The sequence below is a fragment of the Anabrus simplex genome, chromosome 4, assembly GCF_040414725.1.
Source record: "Anabrus simplex isolate iqAnaSimp1 chromosome 4, ASM4041472v1, whole genome shotgun sequence".
NCBI classification, from domain to species: Eukaryota; Metazoa; Arthropoda; class Insecta; order Orthoptera; family Tettigoniidae; genus Anabrus; species Anabrus simplex.
In genome coordinates this window covers 8582903-8608302 of record NC_090268.1, presented here as the reverse complement: position 1 = coordinate 8608302, position 25400 = coordinate 8582903, and the positions used below count along the sequence as shown (strand labels likewise).

General features: G+C 42.7%; 1 protein-coding gene across 6 annotated transcripts in view; it reads right to left on the bottom strand.

Annotated features, from left to right (window-relative positions):
• Positions 1-25400, bottom strand: part of tai (taiman) — a 433432-nt gene that overhangs the window by 140381 nt on the left and 267651 nt on the right. For 5 of the 6 annotated variants that reach the window (XM_067145001.2, XM_067145000.2, XM_067145002.2 and 2 more), the window contains exons 2-4: positions 15480-15590; positions 3176-3326; positions 1544-1660 (exon numbers count right to left, since the gene is read on the bottom strand). In XM_067145001.2, the coding sequence (XP_067001102.2) occupies positions 1544-1660; positions 3176-3326; positions 15480-15590 (379 nt within the window). Of the gene's footprint in view, positions 1-1543; positions 1661-3175; positions 3327-3716; positions 3755-15479; positions 15591-25400 lie in introns of those variants that run through there. The other variant, XM_067145004.2, reaches the window with a different exon arrangement.

The window sequence follows — 25400 nt, the reverse complement described above, 5'->3', positions numbered from 1 at the left end:
ACCAGCAATTTTATTTTATACCCAGACTAAAATGTAGAATCAAGTCACCACTTTTCTTTGTCTCCAATGTGAGCTGTCAATTAGTCAATTAATTTGTATTATCCCTAAAATCCTGGTCTCTTCAAGAATGCTCAATATTTATATCCACCTATTTTTATTTTATTCACTGAAGAAGCCATAAATAACTTTAAGGCAAATACCAAAGGAGTAAACATACATGGGCACCATATCCAATGCATTCAATTTGCAGATGATGTAGCAACTGTAGCAGACACCAAGAAAGAGATATCTAAGATGCTGAATGTATTTTCATCAGCATTGTCAGAGTCACGCTTAAACATTAATGTCAAGAAGACCAAGATATTAGTTGTGAGTAAACATCCTGAACGAATTAATACCAACATCAAGCTTACTGACAAGATAGTGGAACAAGTCGCCAGTTTCCCTCATCTAGGAAGCCCGATCACCAATGAGAACAGGTACAGTAAAAAGATCAAAAGGTGAATAGCATTTGCCAAACAGGTGTTTAATAATATGAGAAATCTTTTAATCAGTGCAAATTCAGATTTTGGAATTAGGAAGAAATTTGAGATTTCTTTTGTACGGCTGTGAATCTTTGACAATGAAGAGATCAGGATTGGAAACGGATGGAAGCGTTTGAGATGTGGGTCTGGAGATGAATGCTAAGAATTAAATAGATTGAAAATTTGCTATTTGCTTTACGTCGCACCGACACAGATAGGTCTTATGGCGACAATGGGACAGGAAAGGCCTAAGAATGGGAAGGATGCAGCTGTGGCTTTAATTAAGGTACAGCCCCAGCATTTGCCTGGTGTGAAAATGGGAAACCACTGAAAACCATATTCAGGACTGGCGACAGTGGGGTTCGAACCCACTATCTCCCGGATGCGAGCTCACAGCTGTGCACCCCTAACCACATAGCCAACTCGCCTGGTAAATAGACTGAACAGAGAACAAACAGTGTTCTAGAAGAAATTCAAGGGAAGATGCAAAGAAGAAGGGCTAAATTCACTGGCCACATCTTGCGACACAATACCTTTCTTACCAATCTGCTGGAAGGAAAAATCAAGTGGAAGAAAGGCCAAGAACGACCGAGGAAAAATTTCCTTTAAGACTTGGCACAGAGCCTCCATTGTGATTCTTATTATGAAATGAAACGAGGGACTGAGGACAGGAAAGAATGGTTGCATAGACAAGGCACTGCCTTTAGTCACTAATGATGATTTATTATTATTATTATTATTATTATTATTATTATTATTATTATTATTATTATTATTATTGCAGTACATTAACATTAAAAGGATCTTTGAGGGAGTTTCATTTCTGAGTCTGCTCTCTTGGCCATGCCAGAAGAATAGACCAACTTTCCAATATCCAGATGATACCAGAAATTATTGTATGTACACTCATAAAAAGTTTCAAGTTGGTAAATAAAAAAAAAAAATAATAATAATAAAGCTGTTTTTATTTTATCATTCTTTTCAGTGCTTAAATGCCAACTAATTTAGTATATGCTCACCTCCAACAATAAGGGACCAAACACCTTGTTGGCTAGGATGGTGGGCTTGGAGGAGGACACTTCGCCCTGTTGGACGGCATCACTGCTTGCACTCTCCTGTTGCTTAATGTGTCGAATCTATAAAAACAAATCATTAACTCCAGCATCAACAGCAGACTTAAAATATTGTAAGAAGCTTGCTAGTTTTAAGCACATTTCATATCCACTAACAAAAACTACTTTCAAGGGAAATAATAAACATTTTCGATTAAAGAAAATAAAACTCCATTCAACCTCAATTTCTACTCAATATTAATGGCAAAAATGGTGTAGTAAAGGAACAATTTTATGAAGAACCAGTTGATGCCCAGCCAGCACTGCTAAGCCTCAAATATAAAAGGTGTTTATTAATTAATTCTATTTTTATGCAATTTTATTAACATTATTCTTCGTTATTTTTGGTTGTGTTGTTATTTATATATTCCTTATTACATTTACTCATAATTTCACTTACAAAACAAATAATTACTGTAAAAATGTTGCATTGTTTAGCTTCCTATATCTATTAATTTGATCGACCTATTTCTATTTGCTTACATAAAGAGGCGATTTATTTGCATGATGTTCATTGCAACGTGAGTGGATAAATGGCATTATTTGTTTTTCCATCTGGTGCGAAAATTAACAGATTCCTCGGCAATGAGTTGCCTAGTTACATGAAAGTACATCTTGAACAAGGCATGTTCGATTGCTATTTCCAAATAAAAGGCAATGAGTTGCCCGGTTACATGAACCTCCTAGCAAGAAAGGAACTTCATAAAACATGGTGGTGTGTTCCCATCCTCCCATCTACAGCATTTGTTACCAGATTATCATGGTACAGAGTAAGTCGCTGTTACTTAGCGACAATCTATCCATCAAGGTCAATCCAAATCTTGGTGCAGCTCTATAATTAAAAGTATATTTCTGTTGGCTTTTCAAGAAATGTAAGATTTTTTCCTGTACTACTGAGGCGATTTGGAAGATTTTGGTATAAACCGCACCTTTTAACTCCCTTTGAATTAAGAACTTGAGTTTTGTAAATCATACAACACGTTAGTGTTTTATTATTTATAATTAAGTGAATTACATAAAATAAGTATACTATAATCTATCAGCTTCATTGTCCGTATTGATAATTTAAGCACACAAGTATGAAGGATGAGTTTTCCACCTAATCCATACTTTATTTTACAAAATGTTTAGAATTATTTACATTAAAATAGTACTGGTTTCGACCTGTAAATAGGTCATCATCAGCTGTTGGGAAACCTACTTAATAGCGATTGTACATAATAAAACATCACTAAAAACTAATTAAGGCATTCTTGTTTAATTAGTTCTATGTTTAAGTGTTGACTAACTATGAATATGATTTTTTTTTTTAATTTCAACAATGAAGAAAAAACCAACATTAAGACTACATGGACGGTAATTTGTTATTTTTTTAAATCCCTAAATACCATAACTATGTTGGTTACAGAAAGGAGATCAATGATGTGATGCTCTTCATATGTCTACACATGAGGAGCATGCATAATGCGATTACTTACAAATAAATTATTTTAAAGAATTGAGTCTCATCAAATTTACCAATCAGTTAATGAATTCTACCTGATTAACGGTTTCCTGGAGGATGGCACACTTGTCCGGCTTGACGGAGAGAGAGTTCATGTCAGCAAAGCTGGCAGAAATCAGCTCGGCCAGCTCTTCAATGAAAGTGTTCTCCTGCTCGCGGCGCTTCTTCTCATTAAGGCACTTGGTACTGTAAGTAAACATCACCATCATTCTGCATAGGCTACAATAATCTCAAAATACAATTTATATAAGGTATTGCAAATTTTTTATTTATTTTTGTGGCATACATACATACATTTAATAAAGCAAGGAACATCTGTATCACAGAATCATTATATCACTCCTGAAGGCAAAAATTAATATTTTCAATATACATCAAGGATGAAATTGATACAATAATGAATAGATGAAAATTAACAGAAAGACATTAGTTTCAAGTAAAATACAAGAACAGATAACAAACCCGCCTGATGTGATAAACATTTTGTGCCTTAAAAGCTGTTCCATAAACTTATCCATTACACTTAACATTCAAATATCAAGATTTATCAACAGTTTGTAAGCAGATTTGACTTACTTCATTGTAGGTGTGTGTTAAGCTAACCACTAACTGAGCCACTGACACTCTGGCAAGCAGAATGGACTGGAGTTGTGTCGACAAAGCAAGAGTTTGCCAGCTCAGCAAGTTCATCAAGTACCATGCACACGGTAGTCAGTACACACCTTAGCTCTTCCATTTAAAATTTCACTTATTAAAATGTATCAAAGCACAACCCACTGCATAGCCCTCACATTCCTTCTCCCCTAAAATAACAGTTTGTCAAACCTAACACTTTACCTTAGTGTAATAGTTCTTTTAATATTTTATATAACTGAACATACGAGGTAGAACAGGTAGTAAATACATGGAAATAAATTGGAAAAAATAAAATAATAGTGAACAAAAATGCCCTTTCAAAGTAATTCAATAACTCATAACACTATAGTTCAGTTTCCTTGTAATTATCAAACCCCTACCATCATTAGCAACAAATGTAAGCTTTTCGATCTCAGCTTACTGCCTCACTATTCGTCGGAGACTGTATTAATACTGAAAGACAACACAAAGTTCCGGTCTCTGAGTGGCTTTGAGTGGTTTCGAACTCAACTCAGTCCAGCGGTATTTGAAGTTGCACAATTGTCAATCGTTATTTCTTGATGGCACAAATCTCAGCCACATCGTACGGGTGGTGCTGAGCAAACTACCTCGCTCCTCTTCATGTCTTGTACACCTTGCGCTTTCTTTGCAACCGCTGTCTGAGGACTGAGCCATCCGGTAGACTGAATTAACAGACAGCCTCGTGTCTCTAGATTTACTGGCACGTAAAGGAACTTTGATACAAAATTTCCGGCATAGACTATTGAGTAGAGCGTAAACGTACAACACAGGGTTTCCACACCCGGTCCCATGAATTCAATGGTTTGGAAAGAGGATACGAAATTTTCGAACCAGAGGAGAAGTCACGGTAGCACCAACAAGTAGCCACTGTGCCTTATCTCATGGCAAACGGCGTAGGACGTACGTCTTTAACATGTTCAAAGCTTCGGGGAGGCACCACGCACTACGAGAGGTTTAATGTTATACTAACAAGAGGTTTTTGGTGACAGTCGTAGCCTTGGCACTTGCCCGATATGAAATTGGGAAACCATTGAAAACCAGCCGACTGTGGTGCTCGAACCCAATATCTACCAAACAGAAGTTTACAGGTACACGGTGTCAATTCACTCAGTCTAAGCAGGTCTGCTGGGTACATGTGACCAGGAATACAAAACATGCATTGACCGGGCGAGTTGGCCGTGCGCGTAGAGGCGCGCGGCTGTGAGCTTGCATCCGGGAGACAGTCGGTTCGAATCCCACTATCGGCAGCCCTGAAAATGGTTTTCCGTGGTTTCCCATTTTCACACCAGGCAAATGCTGGGGCTGTACCTTAATTAAGGCCACGGCCGCTTCCTTCCAACTCCTAGGCCTTTCCTATCCCATCGTCGCCGTAAGACCTATCTGTGTCGGTGCGACGTAAAGCCCCTAGCAAAAAAAAAAAATATGCATTGGGACTTAAGTGTCATCTCTCACGGAATGGTTATTTACTGCCATGGAAAATTCGAGATATGGATGATAAAGATCATGACACTTGCACAAGAGTAAATGTTGAGGGGCGGGGATGATTTTACTGGGGTTCAAGACAATGGGAAAATGTTTTCGGCTATGGAACTGTCAAATTGAAGGATAGGTAAAAATGTCTATGGCCATAAGACCTATCTGTGTCGGTGCGACGTAAAGCCCGTAGCAAAAAAAAAAAAAAAAAAAGTCTATGTTGCTGTTTGTTAATTGCTATCCTAATTAATGTAAATTGGGAAGATCCGATATAAGAATTCGTGGGCCATTGCCACGATAGAAAGATCTGTCATTTGTAATAAAATTATCAGATGGCTCCTCTCCTTTAAACAGAGCATTCCAGTGGTATTTACACTGCTCCACTGTGACCTCGCCAAAGTCGCTCGGTGCAAGTGTTCCCGGATGTGGGATTCGAACCCACCTGCAAATAGAATGTATCAAACATGGCAGAATGTCCAGACAGACGATGCCCAAGTCGGCCACAAAGATGACTCTGAGACTGATGAAGTAGCTCTGCCTCTACCTGCTCACACCACCACTATGCTCACCTACAAATAAAATAATACACTGACTGACAGAGCAAATGCAACACCAAGAAGGAGTGGTCAGAACTTTATGCCAATTGCAGGGCAGACTGACGTCACTGAGGTATGTTCATGATGTGAAATGCGCCGCTGAGCTGCGCACGTAGCGAACGATAAATGGGACACGGCGTTGGCGAATGGCCCACTTCGTACCGTGATTTCTCAGCCGACAGTCATTGTAGAACGTGTTGTCGTGTGCCACAGGACACGTGTATAGCTAAGAATGCCAGGCCGCCGTCAACGGAGGCATTTCCAGCAGACAGACGACTTTACGAGGGGTATGGTGATCGGGCTGAGAAGGGCAGGTTGGTCGCTTCGTCAAATCGCAGCCGATACCAATAGGGATGTGTCCACGGTGCAGCGCCTGTAGCGAAGATGGTTGGCGCAGGGACATGTGGCACGTGCGAGGGGTCCAGGCGCTGCCCGAGTGACGTCAGCACGCGAGGATCGGCGCATCCGCCGCCAAGCGGTGGCAGCCCCGCACGCCACGTCAACCGCCATTCTTCAGCATGTGCAAGACACCCTGGCTGTTCCAATATCGACCAGAACAATTTCCCGTCGATTGGTTGAAGGAGGCCTGCACTCCCGGCGTCCGCTCAGAAGACTACCATTGACTCCACAGCATAGACGTGCACGCCTGGCATGGTGCCGGGCTAGAGCGACTTGGATGAGGGAATGGCGGAACGTCGTGTTCTCCGATGAGTCACGCTTCTGTTCTGTCAGTGATAGTCACCGCAGACGAGTGTGGCGTCGGCGTGGAAAAAGGTCAAATCCGGCAGTAACTGTGGAGCGCCCTACCGCTAGACAACGCGGCATCATGGTTTGGGGCGCTATTGCGTATGATTCCACGTCACCTCTAGTGCGTATTCAAGGTACGTTAAATGCCCACCGCTACGTGCAGCATGTGCTGCGGCCGGTGGCACTCCCGTACCTTCAGGGGCTGCCCAATGCTCTGTTTCAGCAGGATAATGCCCGCCCACACACTGCTCGCATCTCCCAACAGGCTCTACGAGGTGTACAGATGCTTCCGTGGCCAGCGTACTCTCCGGATCTCTCACCAATCGAACACGGGTGGGATCTCATTGGACGCCGTTTGCAAACTCTGCCCCAGCCTCGTACGGACGACCAACTGTGGCAAATGGTTGACAGAGAATGGAGAACCATCCCTCAGGACACCATCCGCACTCTTATTGACTCTGTACCTCGACGTGTTTCTGCGTGCATCGCCGCTCGCGGTGGTCCTACATCCTACTGAGTCGATGCCGTGCGCATTGTGTAAACTGCATATCGGTTTGAAATAAACATCAATTATTCGTCCGTCCCGTCTCTGTTTTTTCCCCAACTTTCATCCCTTTCGAACCACTCCTTCTTGGTGTTGCATTTGCTCTGTCAGTCAGTGTATATTGTGTGTTCTCCAGTGGAGAGAAAGCGGGACAAAGAAATATGTAGACCCGTTATCTGGGACCACGAGGCCCTGATGCAGTATCTCTCAAATGTTTCGACTGCTGCCATTATCTCGTTTCTTTTGGCTTCTCTCAAAATTGATAAATGTTAAATCAGGTAATGCCGGCCCCGTTGTGTAGGGGTAGCGTGCTTGCCTCTTACCCGGAGACCCCGGGTTCGATTCCCGGCCAGGTCAGAGATTTTTACCTGGACATGAGGGCTGGTTCGAGGTCCACTCAGTCTGCGTGATTAGAATTGAGGAGCTATCTCACGGTGAGATAGCGGCCCCGGTCTCGAAGGACAAGAATAACGACAGAGAGGATTGGTCGTGCTGACCACACGACACCTCACAATCTGCAGGCCTTCAGGCTGAGCAGCGGTCGCTTGGTAGTCCAAGTCCCTTCAAGGGCTGTAGTGCCATGGGGTTTGGGTTTGGTTTTTTAAATCAGGTAATACAATGTAGTACGCGCACCTCCAGAACATGACGTAGTTTCGAGATGGAAATAAAAGTCAACAACATTTCTGCACTATTGTTAACGACAGTAGGAATGTATTAACCATTAGTGTTCACATCCATGCAATAATAATAATAATAATAATAATAATAATAATAATAATAATAATAATAATAATAATAATAAGACGCTAAATCAAATGGCTTCCGCTTGAGACATACACTAGTCTTTCTCCCCAGTTTGTCGCTAATCATACAGTTTACTAGCCGATAAAATGGAACGTTTGCGAGAATTACGAATGGCCACTGCCGTACTGTTAAAATCACTACTGTTACATTTGCGGTATAATTAAAGCATATTTTCTTTCTCTGTGGGATTGTTGTACATCTGTTTGGGTAATACCAGGCGGCATGTTCGAATAATAGTTGGGTAAAATGACGACCGCAACATTTTATTAATTACGGTCTTATTTCGTCCAATACTTGCGTACAGAGTTAACAAGAAAAACCTGCAAGAACTCCTCCAAAAAGGAAAGCAACGTCACCTCTTGCACAAAGATCACTTCAGTTCAAACAGAAGGAAATTTCGTTGTCAACCTAACTTAACCTAACTTTGTCTAGTCAAGACGGTTTGCAGACTTAGCCCTTGCTTGTGTGCATTATTACAGCATGGTTTCTCTTCAGTCCGACAAATAATAGCAAATTTCCAGAAGAGAGCTGAATTATTTACACCAGGCAAACAACGAACAATAGGATTGTATATCAAAATCAAGGCAGAAATATATAACATTCAATTGCGTGAGGGTGAGACTGAGCTTGAAAACCGACTGACCCTTTATTATCATTTACTTGAGTAAGGGAATCTCCATTATTAATTCTTACATTGAGATCAGTTTGTTGATGGTTATGTCTCGATTAAGTTGGCAGAAGTGATGAGTATAGGGCGGCGATATTTGCGTGACGAGTTCTATAGGCCTGCACGTCAATTTCAACGTTCCGCTTTACTCTACCAGATGGCAGACGAATTGTATCCTACGACATGGACTTAGTACCCGCAATCTTGGGGTCCGGAGAAAGAACACAGCACGAGACGAGGAACACAAACTTTGGCAACTAGAATCAGCGCAGTTCTTGTCATAAAGAATACATCTCTGGCATTATCAAACCCAAAGAGAACGCGATATCCACACCTGAAATCCATAAACTTCACAACAGTTCAAAAAATCTCAATTTAAAGCCAAGAATAAACCTCCCATCGCATTAAATTTCGACGGTCTTTGATGCTGTTCGAAAAGCCTTGATGATGCTTATGCTTGTTGTTTAAAGGGTCCTAACGTCTAGGTCATCGGCTCCTAATGGTACGAAATGTAATAATTAAAATTCACCCACTGCCTAGGATTTAAAAATGAAGGTGAGAATGATTACGAATTTTAAAATACTCAGTGGATCTAATTCGCAATGCCTTATTTTCTTATAAAATGATTTAAAAATAGATTTAAATGTAGCCTAACAAAATGCATTGCCTTAAAAGTGAAACCATGTATTTCATTCAAATTAAAAGTTTAAAAAACCATTAAATTATACTAAGAGACTAACACATAGTCAAGAGAATAAAAACGCAGCTAACAATAAGATAAAAATTCAAAACAAATAGAAACTTAACTCTGAAACAGAATAGAGGACGCCACTATCCCTCATAAAACGGATGACAAGGGCTACAAGACGGCTAGTTACCTCGTGGAGTGAGGGAGGTGGTGCTCGGAAGTTTCAGACTATGGCGCAGATCGCCCAGGTCCACGCCCTACGGTCAGATGACCGCCGCATGACACACCAGGGGTCCTTCTCCATTCAGTAAATAGCAGAGAAGAAGATATAAGGGAAATCTTCCACACCTTCGTAGTTCCTCAAATCTTTCTCAGCTTACACGCAACTCCCGAGGAGGTCTCAGCTGAGAACGAATGTCACTAGCAGGAACCCTATAAGGCAACGGAGGCAGTGTAACCGGCGACTTGGCAGCCTTATCAACTAACTCGTTTCTTGCTACACTCATGTGGCTTTTTTTTAATTTTGCTTTACGTCGCACCGACACAGACAGGTCTTATGGCGACGACGGGAGAGGAATGACGTAGGAATGTGGAGGAAGCGGCCGTGGCCTTAATTAAGGTACAGCCCCAGCATTTGCCTGGTGTGAAAATGGGAAACCACGGAAAACCATTTTCAAGGCTGCCGAAAGTAGGATTCGAACCCAATATCTCGCGGGTGCGAGCTCACAGCTGCGCGCCCCTAACCGGACGGCCAACTCGCCCGGTCTCATGTGGCTTGGGAGCCGCAGAAACGTAATGTTGGTGTTGACTCTCCACAACCCGGCCAGCAGGTCCTGGGTTCGCTGCACCAGAGGGTGCATCTCCAGAAGTCTTGTCATTCTTATTCATTCCATTAGGATGATATGCTGAACTGTGTTACCAACTGTAACATTCAGCGAAACCCAACTTAATTTGATATCACGCAGATTGTGGCAGAATGGACATAGACGAATTCAGAGACCTAACACAGATCTGTAAATATGCCGCACCAAAAGTGTTTCCTCAAACAAACTCTCATAATATTGTACATCAAATAAAGCAGGAGAACACAGACCTACAGGCACGATGACGTACTCCCGTTTAAATGCTTACTCCGCAGGCAAGAGGAATGTGTGACGACATTTTGCACACTGGACGGTTGGAGGACATCTACAGCGCTCTACAGGAACATTTCCGGAAATGACACTGTTGGAGAGATAATACAAACAAGGAATGTCATCTATTACGGGTAAAAATCAAAGTGATAGAATTCAGATTACGCTATTGTTTGAAGAGCGAAGAATTTCTCAACGATGACTGGTTATACAAGTAATACACCTTATATACGGTAATTACGACGGCCCACACCAGAATAACCAGTGTAAGAATGGAAGACTATGCAGTAAGCAAAAATAAGATTTCTCGGTTTACAAATAAAGCCGATAAAGCTCAAATGCGTATGTCAGTAGGGAATGAACAGCAAAATAGAATAAACCATTATTCTCATTAAATAGAAAAATCCTGCATTTAAAGTACGTTCCAGATAGGTCGCAATGAGATTATTGTTCGTATACCCCACAGGCTCATCCGACCACTTTAGAAAGAACTCTGCCCCTAATCTCATTCATTCTCAATAAGATAGCCTCCGTTCGGTAAGAGAATTGGATCCAAAAGAAGAAGTGGAAGTTCAGAGAGGGTAAAAACGACTTTCTTTTATTTGTCGGACGTACCACCGCAAGTTAACTTTTCCAGCAATTTTCAGTAAAGATCGAAGAAAATCCCCGAAAAATCTCAATATGGCACCTTTCTGACGAAATGGCCTCAAATCATTTTCCGTCTACGAAAATATGCGAGCTTAAAGAGGATTTTATCTTTGGTTTATTCGTGTAGCTCGGGAGCAATAGTGAACATATCCCTCCCGACAGGGAAGGTAACCGTCGTAAAACTGGGCTAAAGTGCCCACTCCCAGGAAGAAGAAAACAGTCAGGACTTCAGAAAGAAAATACCATAAATCTCCATTACAGTCCCGAGGCACCATATAGAAGAGCAGAGCTAATACTACTGAATCTTGGCAAATCAAACGTAGTTAAAACAGTCTATGTAAGCCCTAGTATGCATGTGTAAATCAAAACTGGCGCTCGTAAGCAAAGAAAGATCAAGACATCTACAGGTTTATAGTGCAGGAAAATGCTTCGAACAATGAACTAATTATTTTCTCTCATAGTCTTAGTCACCGAAAATATGCTGGTCGCACTGACTGGATAACGCAAACCAACATCGTGTGTCTCATTTACTCTTCGCAGCGCTTCCACACATTTGCAGGCGTTACCTTATCTCCTCGGACGCTGACAGACAGCTTCTGGATAATCTTGCCACCTTACTCAAGAAAAGCCCCACTACGCCAAGGGAACCATCAGCGGAGCTAACTGATGATCTAGGTGTTCAGAACAGAATGATTACGTGCCAGATGCGACCCGGCCATTATCGTGCCAATAGCGACCGAGCGGAAAAGCATCGTGCCGCATGCGACCCATCAATCACTTACAACTGATCTGCATAAAGGGCTGTCACCAAGTGGCAGATTGCTTATAAGTAGCTAACTTGGTCTTTTCTAAAATAACGGCCTGGCACCGTGGTTAGCAGGTTCGAGTGCCGTTGGTCGAAAGAAAAATATCATAATGTTGCTGGCTTCACGTCCTAGTAACTACTTTTATGGTTTAAGGAGACGCCGGGGTGCCGGAATGTAGTCCCGCAGGTCTTATTTTACGTGCCAGTAAATCCACCGACACAAAGCTGACGTATTTGAGCACGTTCAAATACCACCGGACTGAGCCAGGATCGAACCTGGCAAGTTGGAATCGGAAGACCAAGAAGACCAACCGTCTGAGCCGTCTGAGCCACTTAGCCTGGATGAAAAAAAATTCACGATCAGAATGTTGGTCGGCAGGGTAGGAAAGTTGGTGGTAGACAGTTTCTAATCACTAGATTGCATGCCAAAAGCCGAGATTCAAATCCAAACCTTTTCGCAATGTTCAAATGGAGTGAGGGGATATGATGCTGCTGATGGTGATTCGGCCGTCAGATGGCGACGTACAGTATTGAGCAGACCCCTTGGTATTATTCAAGAGGAGTAGACTACGTGCCGAAACCGGGTTTCATCTCTCCCTACTTCATTATCATAATCCCACATCCAGACGCGCAGGCCGCCCAAGGGAGTCAGGTCGAAATACCTGCACCAGGCAAGCCGAACACGTCCTCGGATACTCCTGGTACCAATAGGACACGATAAGTTAATAGGCCTAAGTCGTAAATAATTTCAGAGAATTAGGATCTTTTTATTGCTAGTGGCATTACGTCGCACCGACACAGACAGGTCTTAAGGCAACGATGGGATAGGAAAGGGCTAGGAATTGGAAGGAGGCGGCCCTGGTCTTAATTAAAGTACAGCCCCAGCATTTGCCTGGTGTGAAAATGGGAAACCACGGAAAGCCATCTTCAGGGCTGCCGACAGTGGGATTCGAACCCACTATCTCCCAAATGTAAGCTCAGGGCTGCGCGCCTCTAACCACATGGCCAACTCGCCCGGTGGGAAAAGACGTAAACGCATCACCATGTTTCGTGTTGTAAAACGAGTTTCCCCAGAAGTGTTATGTAAAGTAGGGGCAGTAGCTGCTTATAGGACTTATTGAAATTGCATTGCACTTCGTTTAGCTTACCTTATCTTGGGTGAAGACACAACTTATCAAATGACAATTTGCTTGTCAACGCCGGTCGCATCCGGCACGGTTACAGATTATGCGGTCGCTAGTGGCACGGTCGCATCTGGGACTCCACCAACAGAATACAAGAAGGTTTAACGTCTAGGAAAATCTAGTCAACCTATATAGCAGTTTCAAGTTCATTTTATCTTCAAAGAACCCCGGCCAAAATTAGGTGGCTCGACTTGGAACCACCTGTCACATCTGTCAACTTAAATGGGAATTATCATTATAAACCCCTAAAAATCATTCACATGCCTGTCGTAAGAGGCCACTACAAGGCGTGACCTCCCAAGGGATTCAAACTGGAAGGCGTAGATCGGCTACCACGGGCCCCAAGCAGACTGGCATTACTTCCACTTACTTGCGAAAGTAATAAATGTATTCTAGGCCATACTATGTGAAATAGCGCACAGCAAACATACCTCGTCAGAAACGGATATGGGCTTATCACCACCATAAGCAAAATAGGAGGATGATCACTTCAACTGAAACCCTGTTTTAAGTTCCTCATTCGCACATTCTTCCGCCCGGTGATTAGAGACTAAACGAAGATGTGCTGATCACTCGATGTGGCTGAACAGACATTAGATTATTCTATATAAATAATTAATATAAGAAGGTGAAATAATATTCGTGAAACGCCGGTCGACATAGTAGGTAGGCCTACATGAATCACCTAACTTTGCTACATTTTCTAGAGGCCAGCATATGAAGAAAGTTCACAATGCTATAAAAGGTAACAGATTACACAGAACCGAAAGCTTGCAGCTCTTAAAATAGCTACCTGTAGAGATACTTCCTTCTCCAAGACTAACGAAGTCCTACTTGTCGATGAAGTTATTAAAAGAAAACTTAAAATAAGAATTACTTTTGTTTCAAGCTTTAAATATTTTCGGTGAAGTCCTTTTTATATTGCTACAGATTAAATAAAGCACCGTTCTAAATGAACCATTATTTGTGTCTGCTATATTGCAACACACGCATTCTCGAGGTTAGTTGCTCGACAAGAAGCAGTTAGTACGTGGTGCAAGTGACAACAACCTAACGCTCGTTAGCTGTAGCTGATTCAGCGAACCCTTTACCTTGGGAGAGTCAAACCGTGTTACCAACGAAAATTCCACCTCAGTTACTGAAGATATGAATGTGTTTTGAAACGTAATCGATCGACCGCTTCCTTCATATAATTACAGAAAATCTGGAAATAAGAGTGAGGTAAATAGTGAACATGCCAGTCCCGCGGTGTAGGGGTAGCGTGCCTGCCTCTTACCCGGAGGCCCCGGGTTCGATTTCCGACCAGGTATGGGATTTCTGCCTGGATCTGAGGGCTGGTTCGAGGTCCACTCAGCCTATGTGATTACAACTGAAGAACTATGGGACAGTGTCCCGGTCTAGAAAGCCAAGAATAACGGTCGAGAGGACCATCGAGCTGACTACACGACACCTCGTAATCTGCATGCAATCGGGCTGAGCAGTGGTCGCTTGGTAGGCCAAGGTCGTTTGGAGCTATTGTACCATGGAGTTTGATTTTTCAAACAGTGAACATATGTGACTTCCCAAAATACCGTATATTCAAAACTGATACATCCGATCCCGAATCCGAAGACCGACTCCAATTTGAAAGTACTTCGTATCCAGTCCAGTTGCAATTGCTTACTTCATGAACTAGCTTCTTCATCCGCGGAGCTAATAGATGAAGCTTCTTTCTGAACTGAATGAGGACAAAGAATTCCGTTGAAGTACGTAGTGGGTTGCAAAATTATTATTAATCTTTCACAAAGAACTACAAATTCACAATGTGAATATAAACCTCTTGTCTGTACCGAACGAGTTGGCTGTGCTGGATTCGGGAGATAGTGGGTTCGAACCCCACTGTCGGCAGCCCTAAACATGCTTCTCGGTAGTTTACCATTCTAACACCGGGACGACCAGGCAAATGCTGGAGCTGTACCTTAATTTAGGCCACGGCCACTTCCTTCCCTCTCCTAGTCCTTTCCTATCCCATCGTCGCCATAAGACCTATCTGCGCCGGTGAGATATAAAGCAAATTTTAAAATAAAAAAAATCTTGTCTGTGACTAGGCGATCTCTTCTATTTCACATAGGCCTATTTATCGCTAGACCTCGTATGATGAAGAGAAATCATGACGAAGTGAAAGCAATATGTACTTTAATATGGCAGACTTACATTTTCATCCACGTATTTCCTTCGTGACAAGATATCCTGACATGGGTCAATATTCCAGGACCGACACATGGGAACCAATGAGCACGACAGACAGTGCAGTATACCACATTGTTTTAACAAAGGCAACACACATCACATGGCAGACAATATTTATACCTGCGTTACCATATAGGCTATAAGTGATATGACCAAAAACTTACATTTGGGCTTGCGGTTTTGTATCAGTTTTTTTTCGTTTCTTGTTGACCCCTCCAGTGACTGCTGCACTCATCTTGACCCACACAGGGTCCTGGAGGTCACATGGGCCAAGCCTGAAACAAACAAAACAAAAATTATATAACTCCATCCAAAACATTCTTTCACCTTTAGAATTCAAGATTCCAGCTATGTGTTCACCGAAACCGCTCCATCAATCTTCAAGGGGAAACGCAGGAGAAGACCAACTTGTCAAATTACTAACATAATGAACACAATTTTCACAAATAACAGGACATGGAGGACGCAAGAGGGATTGGATTGTAACCGCGACAGTAAGTGTGGTAGACCAGACAGCCTTCTGCACAGCAGGAAAACTCCAAGCACATTTAACATGTGTTTGAGCTATCTATACTATGGTACCGTACTGTTTGCAAGCATTTCACGTGATTCAACCACTTAAAGAGTAATATTTTACTCCGTCTCTCAATAAAGTTTGACGATAACGATGCTTGTTGTTTAAAGGGGCCTACAGTAACATCTAATGGTACGAGATGGACATGATATGATAATTGAAATTTTAAAATGTATCCACTGACTAGAATTTAAAACAAATGAAGATGAATAACGATTGTGAATTTAAAATAATCTAACCCCATGGCACTACAGCCCTTGAAGGGCCTTGGCCTACCAAGCCACCACTGCTCAGCCCGAAGACCTGCAGATTACAAGGTGTCAAGCGGTCAGCACGACGAACCATCTCGCTCGTTATTCTTGGGTTTCTAGACCGGCGCCGCTATCTCACCGTCAGATAGCTTCTCAACACTAATCACGTAGGCTAAGTGGATCTCGACCCAGCCCTCAGATCCAGGTAAAAATCCCTGACCCGGTCGGGAATCAAACCCGGGGCCTCCGGGTAAGAGGCAGGCATGCTACCTCAGTGGATCTCATTCGTAATACCTTATTTTCGGTCAAATGAAAGATGATAGGTTATGGTAGAATAAGACTGCCTTAAAATTCAATAATATATCATGCAAATTACAATTTTTAAAAGCACTTTAAAATATACAAACGCAAACTAAAACAGAGTCAAAGTAATAAAATGTAGTGAACAATAATACAAAGACTAATACGAAATACTACGTTTATATGCGATGAAACAAACCACAATCCCTAATACAACGTATGACCGCTCGTCACCTCGCAGGATGAGGGAGATGCTACTCGGGCGCAGATCGACCAGGTCCACGCACTCCGTAAGGATGTGTACTACGGTAAGATGATCGCCGCAAGAACACACCGGAGGGAGTTCTCCTTTCAGTGTGTGTTACTATACCGTGCCCGATCTAAAGACGGCATAATACCACTGTTTCCCTTCCAGAAGCCCGAAGGGAAGTCCTCCATAGTTTCGTTGTACTTTTTATCCCTCTCAGCTTATCTGGAAGTGGAGTGGCCTGCCACTCCATCCCCCAATCGGACAACCAAATGTCTCACCTGAGAGCGAATATCACTTGCTGGAACCTTGTAAGGCAACGGGGACAATGTAACTGTTTCCTTGGCAGCCTTATCTACTAACTCGTTTCCCTCTACACCCATGTGGGTTGGTGATTCTGGTGCCGGCCTCTGAACACCCGGTCAGCAGGTCCTGGATCCGCTGAACCAGAGGGTGCCGATGAAAACAGGTATCAATAGACTGTAGCGAGCTCAAGGAGTCAGTACACGGCAGAAAGTGTCGGCGCTCATCGGACAGTGCGTACCGCAGAGCTTCACAGATAGCATAGAGCTCTGCTGTGTACACACTACAGGTTTCCATGAGAGCAAAAAGAAACATGTGACTGTCGACAACGAATGCACAGCCCACTTTCGTTTCTGCCCTGGAACCATCCGTGTAAACGCGGACTGAACCTGGATACCGGCCAACAAAGGACAGGAAGAGCTCCGATAAATCGAAGGGTCCATGTTTTCCTTCGGGCCAGTGTGCAGATCCAAGATTATTTCAGGTCGTCGTAAAAATGAAATACCCTTAAGACCTCGCGTACTCAAACACTATCGGGATCGGAAAACAGCAAAAGTTAAAGAAGCGAGGTGGGAAGAGATTGGTTGGGATGTCTTGACACACGCACTACACAACATAAAACCGTGTACGCGTCCATATAAACTCGATCTTGAAATAGAGACTTTCCAACTTAGTATTGGTAATAGCCTTACCTGGCACAACACATTTCCAGCACGTGTCGCAATTTTGGTACACCAGCATGGATACAGCATGCTGCCTGATCACGCCACCTCACTGTCTGACACGTTCGAACACGTATTCGATGACGCGCTGGCGAATTACTGCAATGTCCGTAACGGCATGCCTGACTCCGGACTTAATCCTAAATACGAACTTTCCACCTACTCCAAATAATAACTAATAACTTCTGTAAAACGGGCGAAGTTCGTGAACAATCGACCGAAGGGCATATGCTCATAAAGACTTATTGTGTACAATCCACACACCCCCCCCCCCCCGGTTACTGGCCACATATTTCGGAACACCGTATTCCATCCCATTTCCACTCAGTTTAGTGTACCACTGAATGGAATACCATTCGGTGATTTAAATGCTGTCGAAAAGGATTTCCATAACATCACCTCCAAGCCAGCACAGTTCTACACAAGTAAATTTTAAAATTCCCCTCCTCCCCCCAAAAAACATTGAAAAATGGAGGGCGCTGAAATGAATATTCAGTTGGCGCCAAACGATATTATTATCGCGACAGTAATAAAATATAATGAAGAAACTGGGTCGAAAAAGCTAAAACAATGAGCGCCTTGTGGATCAGTTGATGGTGGTGGTGATTAGGCCTACTGTTTTCAGCGGAAGTATAACTAGGGAACCATCCTCTATTAACATTAATCAGAGACAAAATAGAAGGCGTCCGACACTTCAAAAAATGAAGATAACGGCCAACGAAAGACAAGGGCCACGTAGGGCGTGAAAATAAAAGACTCGCTAGGCCTCGAAACCTAATAGCGTCGCGGTCGGAACTGAAGAAGAGTTGGAATTGAGGAGCAATGTTAGGACTCCGCCAAGGGCGCCGTGGTCGCGAACCCACACCCCCTAGTTAAGAGCCCCAGGGGCTCCTTTTAGTCGCCCGTTACGACAGGCAAGGGGTGTTATTATATCACCCCCACCCACGGTAAGGGGAGAGGGGGGTGCAGTTGAAGACAATCACTAGTATTGCCATTATGAAGTCTAGCTGTGCAGACATCCGATGCTGGAGATTAAATTAGGCCGGGGCAAAAGTAAACCACTTTAGTCCTAGAAGAATGACTGTCTCGGATCTCTGAATAAATACGAGACATGTAGAGGTTTTGTTCCAATGTCAGAGGGGGAAAAAATCCTTCAATACTTTTACGGATTTCAGAGACTCTCTCACCCATCAGTACGGGAGAAAAATAAGAGCAGAGGGAAGGAGGGTAGGAACAATATAAGAAAAGCCTGACACAAATGAAAACTCAGGGCCATGTTAACGTCATTCACATCTCTCCGGTTGCAAGAGCCCCTGGCAGGTTCAATTACCGAGATTCGTAAAAGACCCTTATCTTTGTTATAGCACTGTAATTAGATAGCGTGGCATTTCTCTAGCAGTAACGCAAGACTGGCTCAAGAATGGTCCACAGATGTTACATGCCACGCCAGATACTGTCCAGATCATGTTTCAGTCACTACACTTCATCTGCAATATATCACGACCTTCAAATGCCAGTCTGTGTCTGTAACTCACTCCCACGAGGCGAGATGTGATTCTCGTCGCACCTGTTCGAACATAATGGTGACGAGTCGCGGTTTTAGAGCATAAGGTGGTGGTTCCTTCCTACTTTTTTAAAACGTCAGACTAACACATCGAAGCTCTTCAGCGGCGGAGGGATGGGAAAAGGCTAAGATTGGCCTAAATTGAGGTAAAAATGTGTGTAAATGGGAAACTACGGATACGGTGGGATTCGAACCTACTATCTCTCGAATGCGGGGCCAACATGTGAAATCGGATTTGAAAGGCGAAAACAGTGAGCTACACGCAGTTGGGGCGCTTGGTCACTAAGAAGCTGTGACCGTCTGTGGATCAACTGGCACAAGATCATGGATTCAAACCCGGCAGAGGGCACTGCATTTCGTACAATGTCGACATGTAAAATATCTGACACATGTGGTGTTTACATAACGTCGAAATTGACGATCAGGCAGCACAGATGGGGTCAAATTGAAATGTCTGCACACGGTAGCGGAGGCCATACCACTGTGTAGGCCATTCGCACTTCATCATTGATCTGCATTTAGGGCAGTCGTTCAGGTGGCAGATTCCCTACCTACCTTGTCTTAAATGATTTCAAACAACCTGAAAACTTATCGAACATTTCCCTTACTCCTCTTCCTTTAAACTACTCGAACTTATTCGTCTACTGCCATCCCACGCCATCTGACAGCTCGGAACGTCTTTCCAGCCCGGTACTATTTTGTCGGAACAAATCGAGCTGCTTTCTTTTCCAGTTCTGGCATCGAGTGTGGGTTTGAGAGATCTGTACCTTTATTTACGAGCTCGTTAATGTGAATACCCGCTAGTGTTCACCATTGTCGAGGTCATTTTGTAGTCGCTCAGAATCAGCCTATTTCTTTACTCGGTTCAAAAACTGCCTTACCTGAGTTCTATTTAGTCACCCATTCAACAGTCCTCATGTTCGTTATTAGCTTCCCCCTTGGATAGGTCAATACTAATTGCGATACACCATCAGAATCTATAACATCTGTTATATCCTGATGGAATCCTACAAATTGAGCCTCACTAGAACAGCCCTTCCGAAACATGAACCACCTCCTATCAAACCAGTTAGTAATTTCGCAAACGTGTCTAATATAATCTTAAAGAATGCTTTCCCGGAGCTTATAAGTAACATGTCGTCGTTGCCGGGACAAAACCCCTAGCGTAGAACTTTGGCCGGTAAGGTTCTGTCATCTAAGGTGCAACATTGTGTGAATATTGTCAAGGCATTCTCGCTCTTCATAGTGTATGTGCTGCGGGTCGGTAATATTATCACATGGAGGTTTTGTCCCGGCGACAGCTGGCTGCCCTGTAATTATCTGCCTTATGTTTATCACCCTTCCTTTTATTCACAATAGAACTTACAGTATATTAGTCTCATCGTGGTCATAGATTCCACGCTTGATCGTAAAAAGGAGGAAGACATTAAAATTCAGAAATATACAACAATTCAGGACGAAACAGCCCGTGGAGTGCAGTGTTCATCAAAATATGCCACTCACTTCCATATTTCTTATCCGACGCCCCTTTTTTTCTCTGATTAGCGTTAAGACAGGAGAGTTGCACTAAATCTTAAAACAATCACCACAGATTGAAGTCATAAGAGACTATGAAATGCAGTCTCTCTCCAATTTACGCACTCTTAATCAATTCAACTTTCCAAAATGCTCTTCTACGCGAAAGCAAGAGCCACGTGCGGTCAGTGTTTACGAGCGTCACGTGGTAGCTCAACCCTGCCGCATCACATCGTCCACAATCAATACACCAGCCGAGTATGCGGCGCGGCGCGGCCCGACAAGTGGGATCGATTAGCCAGGCGCCCGTTCACTCAACAGACAGAGGGTAGGTCGGGGATAATCACATTTTCGTCACTACAAAGACCGTGGATTTAATATAAAAGACCTCTTAACAGGCGGATTTACCTGGTGATGGTGGAGATTACTGTTTTAAGAGAAGTACAACTACACACTATCAAAAGAAAAGATAGAAGAAGGCCGACACCTCGCAAAATGGCTCAAATGTTCTAATAGCGTTGGGGTCTTGAGGAAGGTCGGATACGATAGGTGAAAGCGAGGAGCGTGGAAGCCAACCCTGGGGCAGTGAGAGACACAGCAGTCTGGCGTTTTCACTATCATCACATTTAAGATAAAACCGTGCAGTCTTAAACGTATAAGGCTACGTTGATAGAACATTAATATAAGCTTCTCTCAAGAAAAGAACAAAAACGATAGACCAAAGACGAGGAAGTATTGTTTTAAGAGGCAAATCAACAATGTGAGGCGAATAGAGAATAATGGATCCAGTCATGGAGGGTAAGAGAGGAGGGAGACCAAGACGACGGTTAGACTCGGTTTCTAACGATTTAGAGATAAGAGATGCAGAACTAAACGAGGCAACAGAGTTAGATACAGAGGATTGTAGTGGCGTTTAATACATTCACAGCGACTTGCAGACCGAACGCCGAAAGGCATAACAGTCTATAATGAAGATGTATCTATACGGGAACAGAATGTTCTGGTTACACCTGAAGCTATCACCGGCGGGAATCCGTCAGCACACAACAGGAAGTCATTACTACCAGCATTATCACTCGTTTTCGAGACGAAGCTGCTATTCGCACAAAAGCGTCTTTATTTGGTGCGAATGAGGCCTGTACGGCACCCACAAACATTCCTAAATCGTTTGGTATGTTATCATTATTGGTTCAATGGCGGTCAATGAGCGTTTTTTCACTTCGTGAATAATAATAATAATAATAATAATAATAATAATAATAATAATAATAATAATAATAATAATAATAATACACCCATCCCCGTGGTGAAAGGCTAGCGTGCCTGCCTCTGGCTCCAGGTTCGATTTCCGGCCAATCCAGGTATTTTAATTCCCGCACTCCAGTATCTGCAAGCCATCTGGCGAGGCAGCAGTTGTCTTGGCAGGCCAAGGCCCTAATGGGATGTTGTGCCATGTGTTATTATTATTATTATTATTATTATTATTATTATTATTATTATTATTATTATTATTATTATTATTATTTAATCCGGGCATTGTGGCCCTGAAAATTAATCATTGAAGCCTTATGATATGCATTAGGTGCCCGAGAACTTGATATTTCGTAGACTTTTTGTATTATCCCAGTGTAAATGCACAAATAGCCAGGGAATCACAGTATGAATTGGCTATGTAAGCGCCGCCATTGGAATCAAAAGAGACATAAGAAAATAATATTCAAAGTAGGATCCGTAGCAGAGGCATGTATTTAGAGGGATCTATAATGAATTAATTAGGTCCCTGTGAACAAAAATAGTTTTCCCCTACGTTTCGCACTCTACTGATGTGGGTTCCCATTAGCAACATCAGCCCGCGAATGCCACATAGCCGGCATGTATTAAAAAAGGGCTTAAATGCGAGGGATTAGTAAATTCATTCGACAGTTTACGAAGCCGAATGGCATGACAAACATCACTGACCTATTAACAGTCAGTATCAGGAACCAATCAATCAGTCAATCACTACTGATCTGCATTTAGGGCAGTCGTCCAGATGGCAGATTCCCTTTCTGTTGTTTCCCTAGCCTTTTCTTAAATGACTGCAAAGAAATTGTAAATTTATTGAACGTCTCCCTTGGTAAGTTATTCCAATCCCGAACTCAACTTCCTATAAACGAAAATTTGCCTCAATTTGTCCTCTTGAATTCCAACTTTATCTTCATTTTGTGATCATTCCTACTTTTCAAGACACAACTCAAACTTACTCGCCTACTAAAATCAATCCACGCCATCTCTCCACTGACAGCTCGGAACATACCACTTAGTCGAGGAGCTCGTCTCCTTTCTCCCAAGTCTTCCTAGCCGGAACTTTGCAACACTTTTGTAACGCTACTCTGTTGTCGCAAATCACCCAGAACAAATCGAGCTGCTTTTCTTTGGATTTTTCCACTTTATGAATCAAGTAATCCTGGTGAGGGTCCCATACAGTGGTACCATACTCTAGTTGGGGTCTTACCAGACACCTATATGCCTTCTTCTTTACATTCTTACTACAACCGCTAAATACCCTCATAACCATTTTCGATCATATTTACGTCATACCCCAATGAAGAGCTTTCCTTATATTAACACCTAGGTACTTACAATGATACCCAAAAGGAACTCTCACCCCATCAACGCAGTAATTAAAACTGCGCGGACCTTTCCTATTCGTTGAAACTCACAACCTGACTTTTAACCCCGTTTATCATCTTACCATTGCCTACTGTCCATCTCACAACATTATCGAGGTCATTTTGCAGTTGTTCATAATCTTGTAACTTATTTATTACTCTCTACAGAAAAACATCATCTGCAAACAGCCTTATCTCTGATTCAACTATACACATATCATTGATATATATAAGAAAAAGGTCCAATAATACTGCCTTGAGGAAATCCCCTCTTATTTATTACAGGGACAGATAAAGCTTCGCCTACTGTAATTTCCTGAGTTCTATTTTCTAGAAACAGAGCCACCCATTCAGTCACTCTTTTGTCAAGTCCAATTGCACTCATTTTTGCCAGTAGTCTCAATGATCTACCCTATCAAATGAATTAGATCGGCCAATCGCGATACAGTCCATCTGACCTGTTGAATCCAGGATATCTGCTATATCTTGCTGGAATCCTACAACTTGAGCTTCAGTTGAATAACCTTTCCTAAACACAAACTGCATTCTATATAGCCAGTCATTATTTTTTCAAACATGCCTAATATCATTAGAAAGAACGCTTTCCCAAAGCTTGTTTTTTTTATTTGTTTTACGTCGCACCGACACAGCTAGGTCTTATGAAGACGATGGGATAGGAAAGGCCTAGGAATGGGAAGGAAGCTGCCGTGGCCTTAATTAAAGTACAGCGCATTTGCCTGGTGTGAAAACGGGAAACCACGGAAAACCATCTTCAGGGCTGCTGACAGTGGGGTTCGAACCCACTATCTCCCGGATGCACGCTCACAGCTGCGCGCCCCTAACCGCAAGGCCAACTCGCACGGTTTCCCCACAGCTTACGTGCAATGCATGTCAAACTGACTGACCTGTAAGTTTCAACTCACCCTTTCCTTTATACACAGGGGCTACTATAGCAACTCTCCATTCATTTGGTATAGGTCCTTCATGCAAACAATAATCAAATAAGTACTTCCGATATGGTACTACTGCATATCCCAACCTATTGTCTTTAGTATCTTACTGTAAATATCACTGTTGTCATAGGTAAATTTTAATACTTCTTTAGTTCTTTTCACCTCCTCTATCTCGACATCATCCTTGTAACCAACAATCTTTACATACTGCTGACTGAATACTTCTGCCTTTTGAAGATCCTCGCATACACACTCTCCTTGCTCATTAATGGTCCCTGAAATGTCCTTCTTGGAACCTGTTTCTGCCTTCTTCCATTTTTCACTCAAATTTGTATGACCGCCAATTACGCTTGCCATCATGTTATCCTTAGCTGACTTCTTTGCTAGATACAATTTGCTTGTAAGTTCCTTCAATTTCCCCTTACTTCCACAGCCATTTCTAATTCTATTTCTTTCCAACCTGCACCTTCTCCTTTGTATCCTTACTTCTCTATTATAATACACAAAGGGCACTAGGAAAGTTTTGCAAAGTGAGTCCCGTTTTCAAACTGTTTTAGCATTTTTCGGCACAATTTCACTCGATGTGCCCTTTGTTCCTCTGAAAGTGAATGAGACACCCAAAGGGAACAAACCTTTCTAACATGGAGATGGTCGTGTAGAACTGAATGAACAGCTGGTGCCGGGATGTGGAGGGTCTCTTCTACCTGATAATATGTCAACCGCCTCTCTTGCTGCAACATTTTCCTCACAGCTTCAATGTTTTCCTCTCAATGATTCAGACGGTCGCCCAGAACGAGGATCGTCTTCAACCCCAAAATTTCCCCTCTGGAACTCTTTGAACCAGCGGAAAATTGCTGTCCGATGTGGACAGTCTTTCCCCAGCACAGGTGTCATTTTCTCCAGGCCCTGGTCAACAGTTAATGCACGAGCAAAATTGTAGCGGATAATTGCGCGATATTCACCTTTAGACCACAATGACATCTTAACTTGCTTTCAATCCCACTG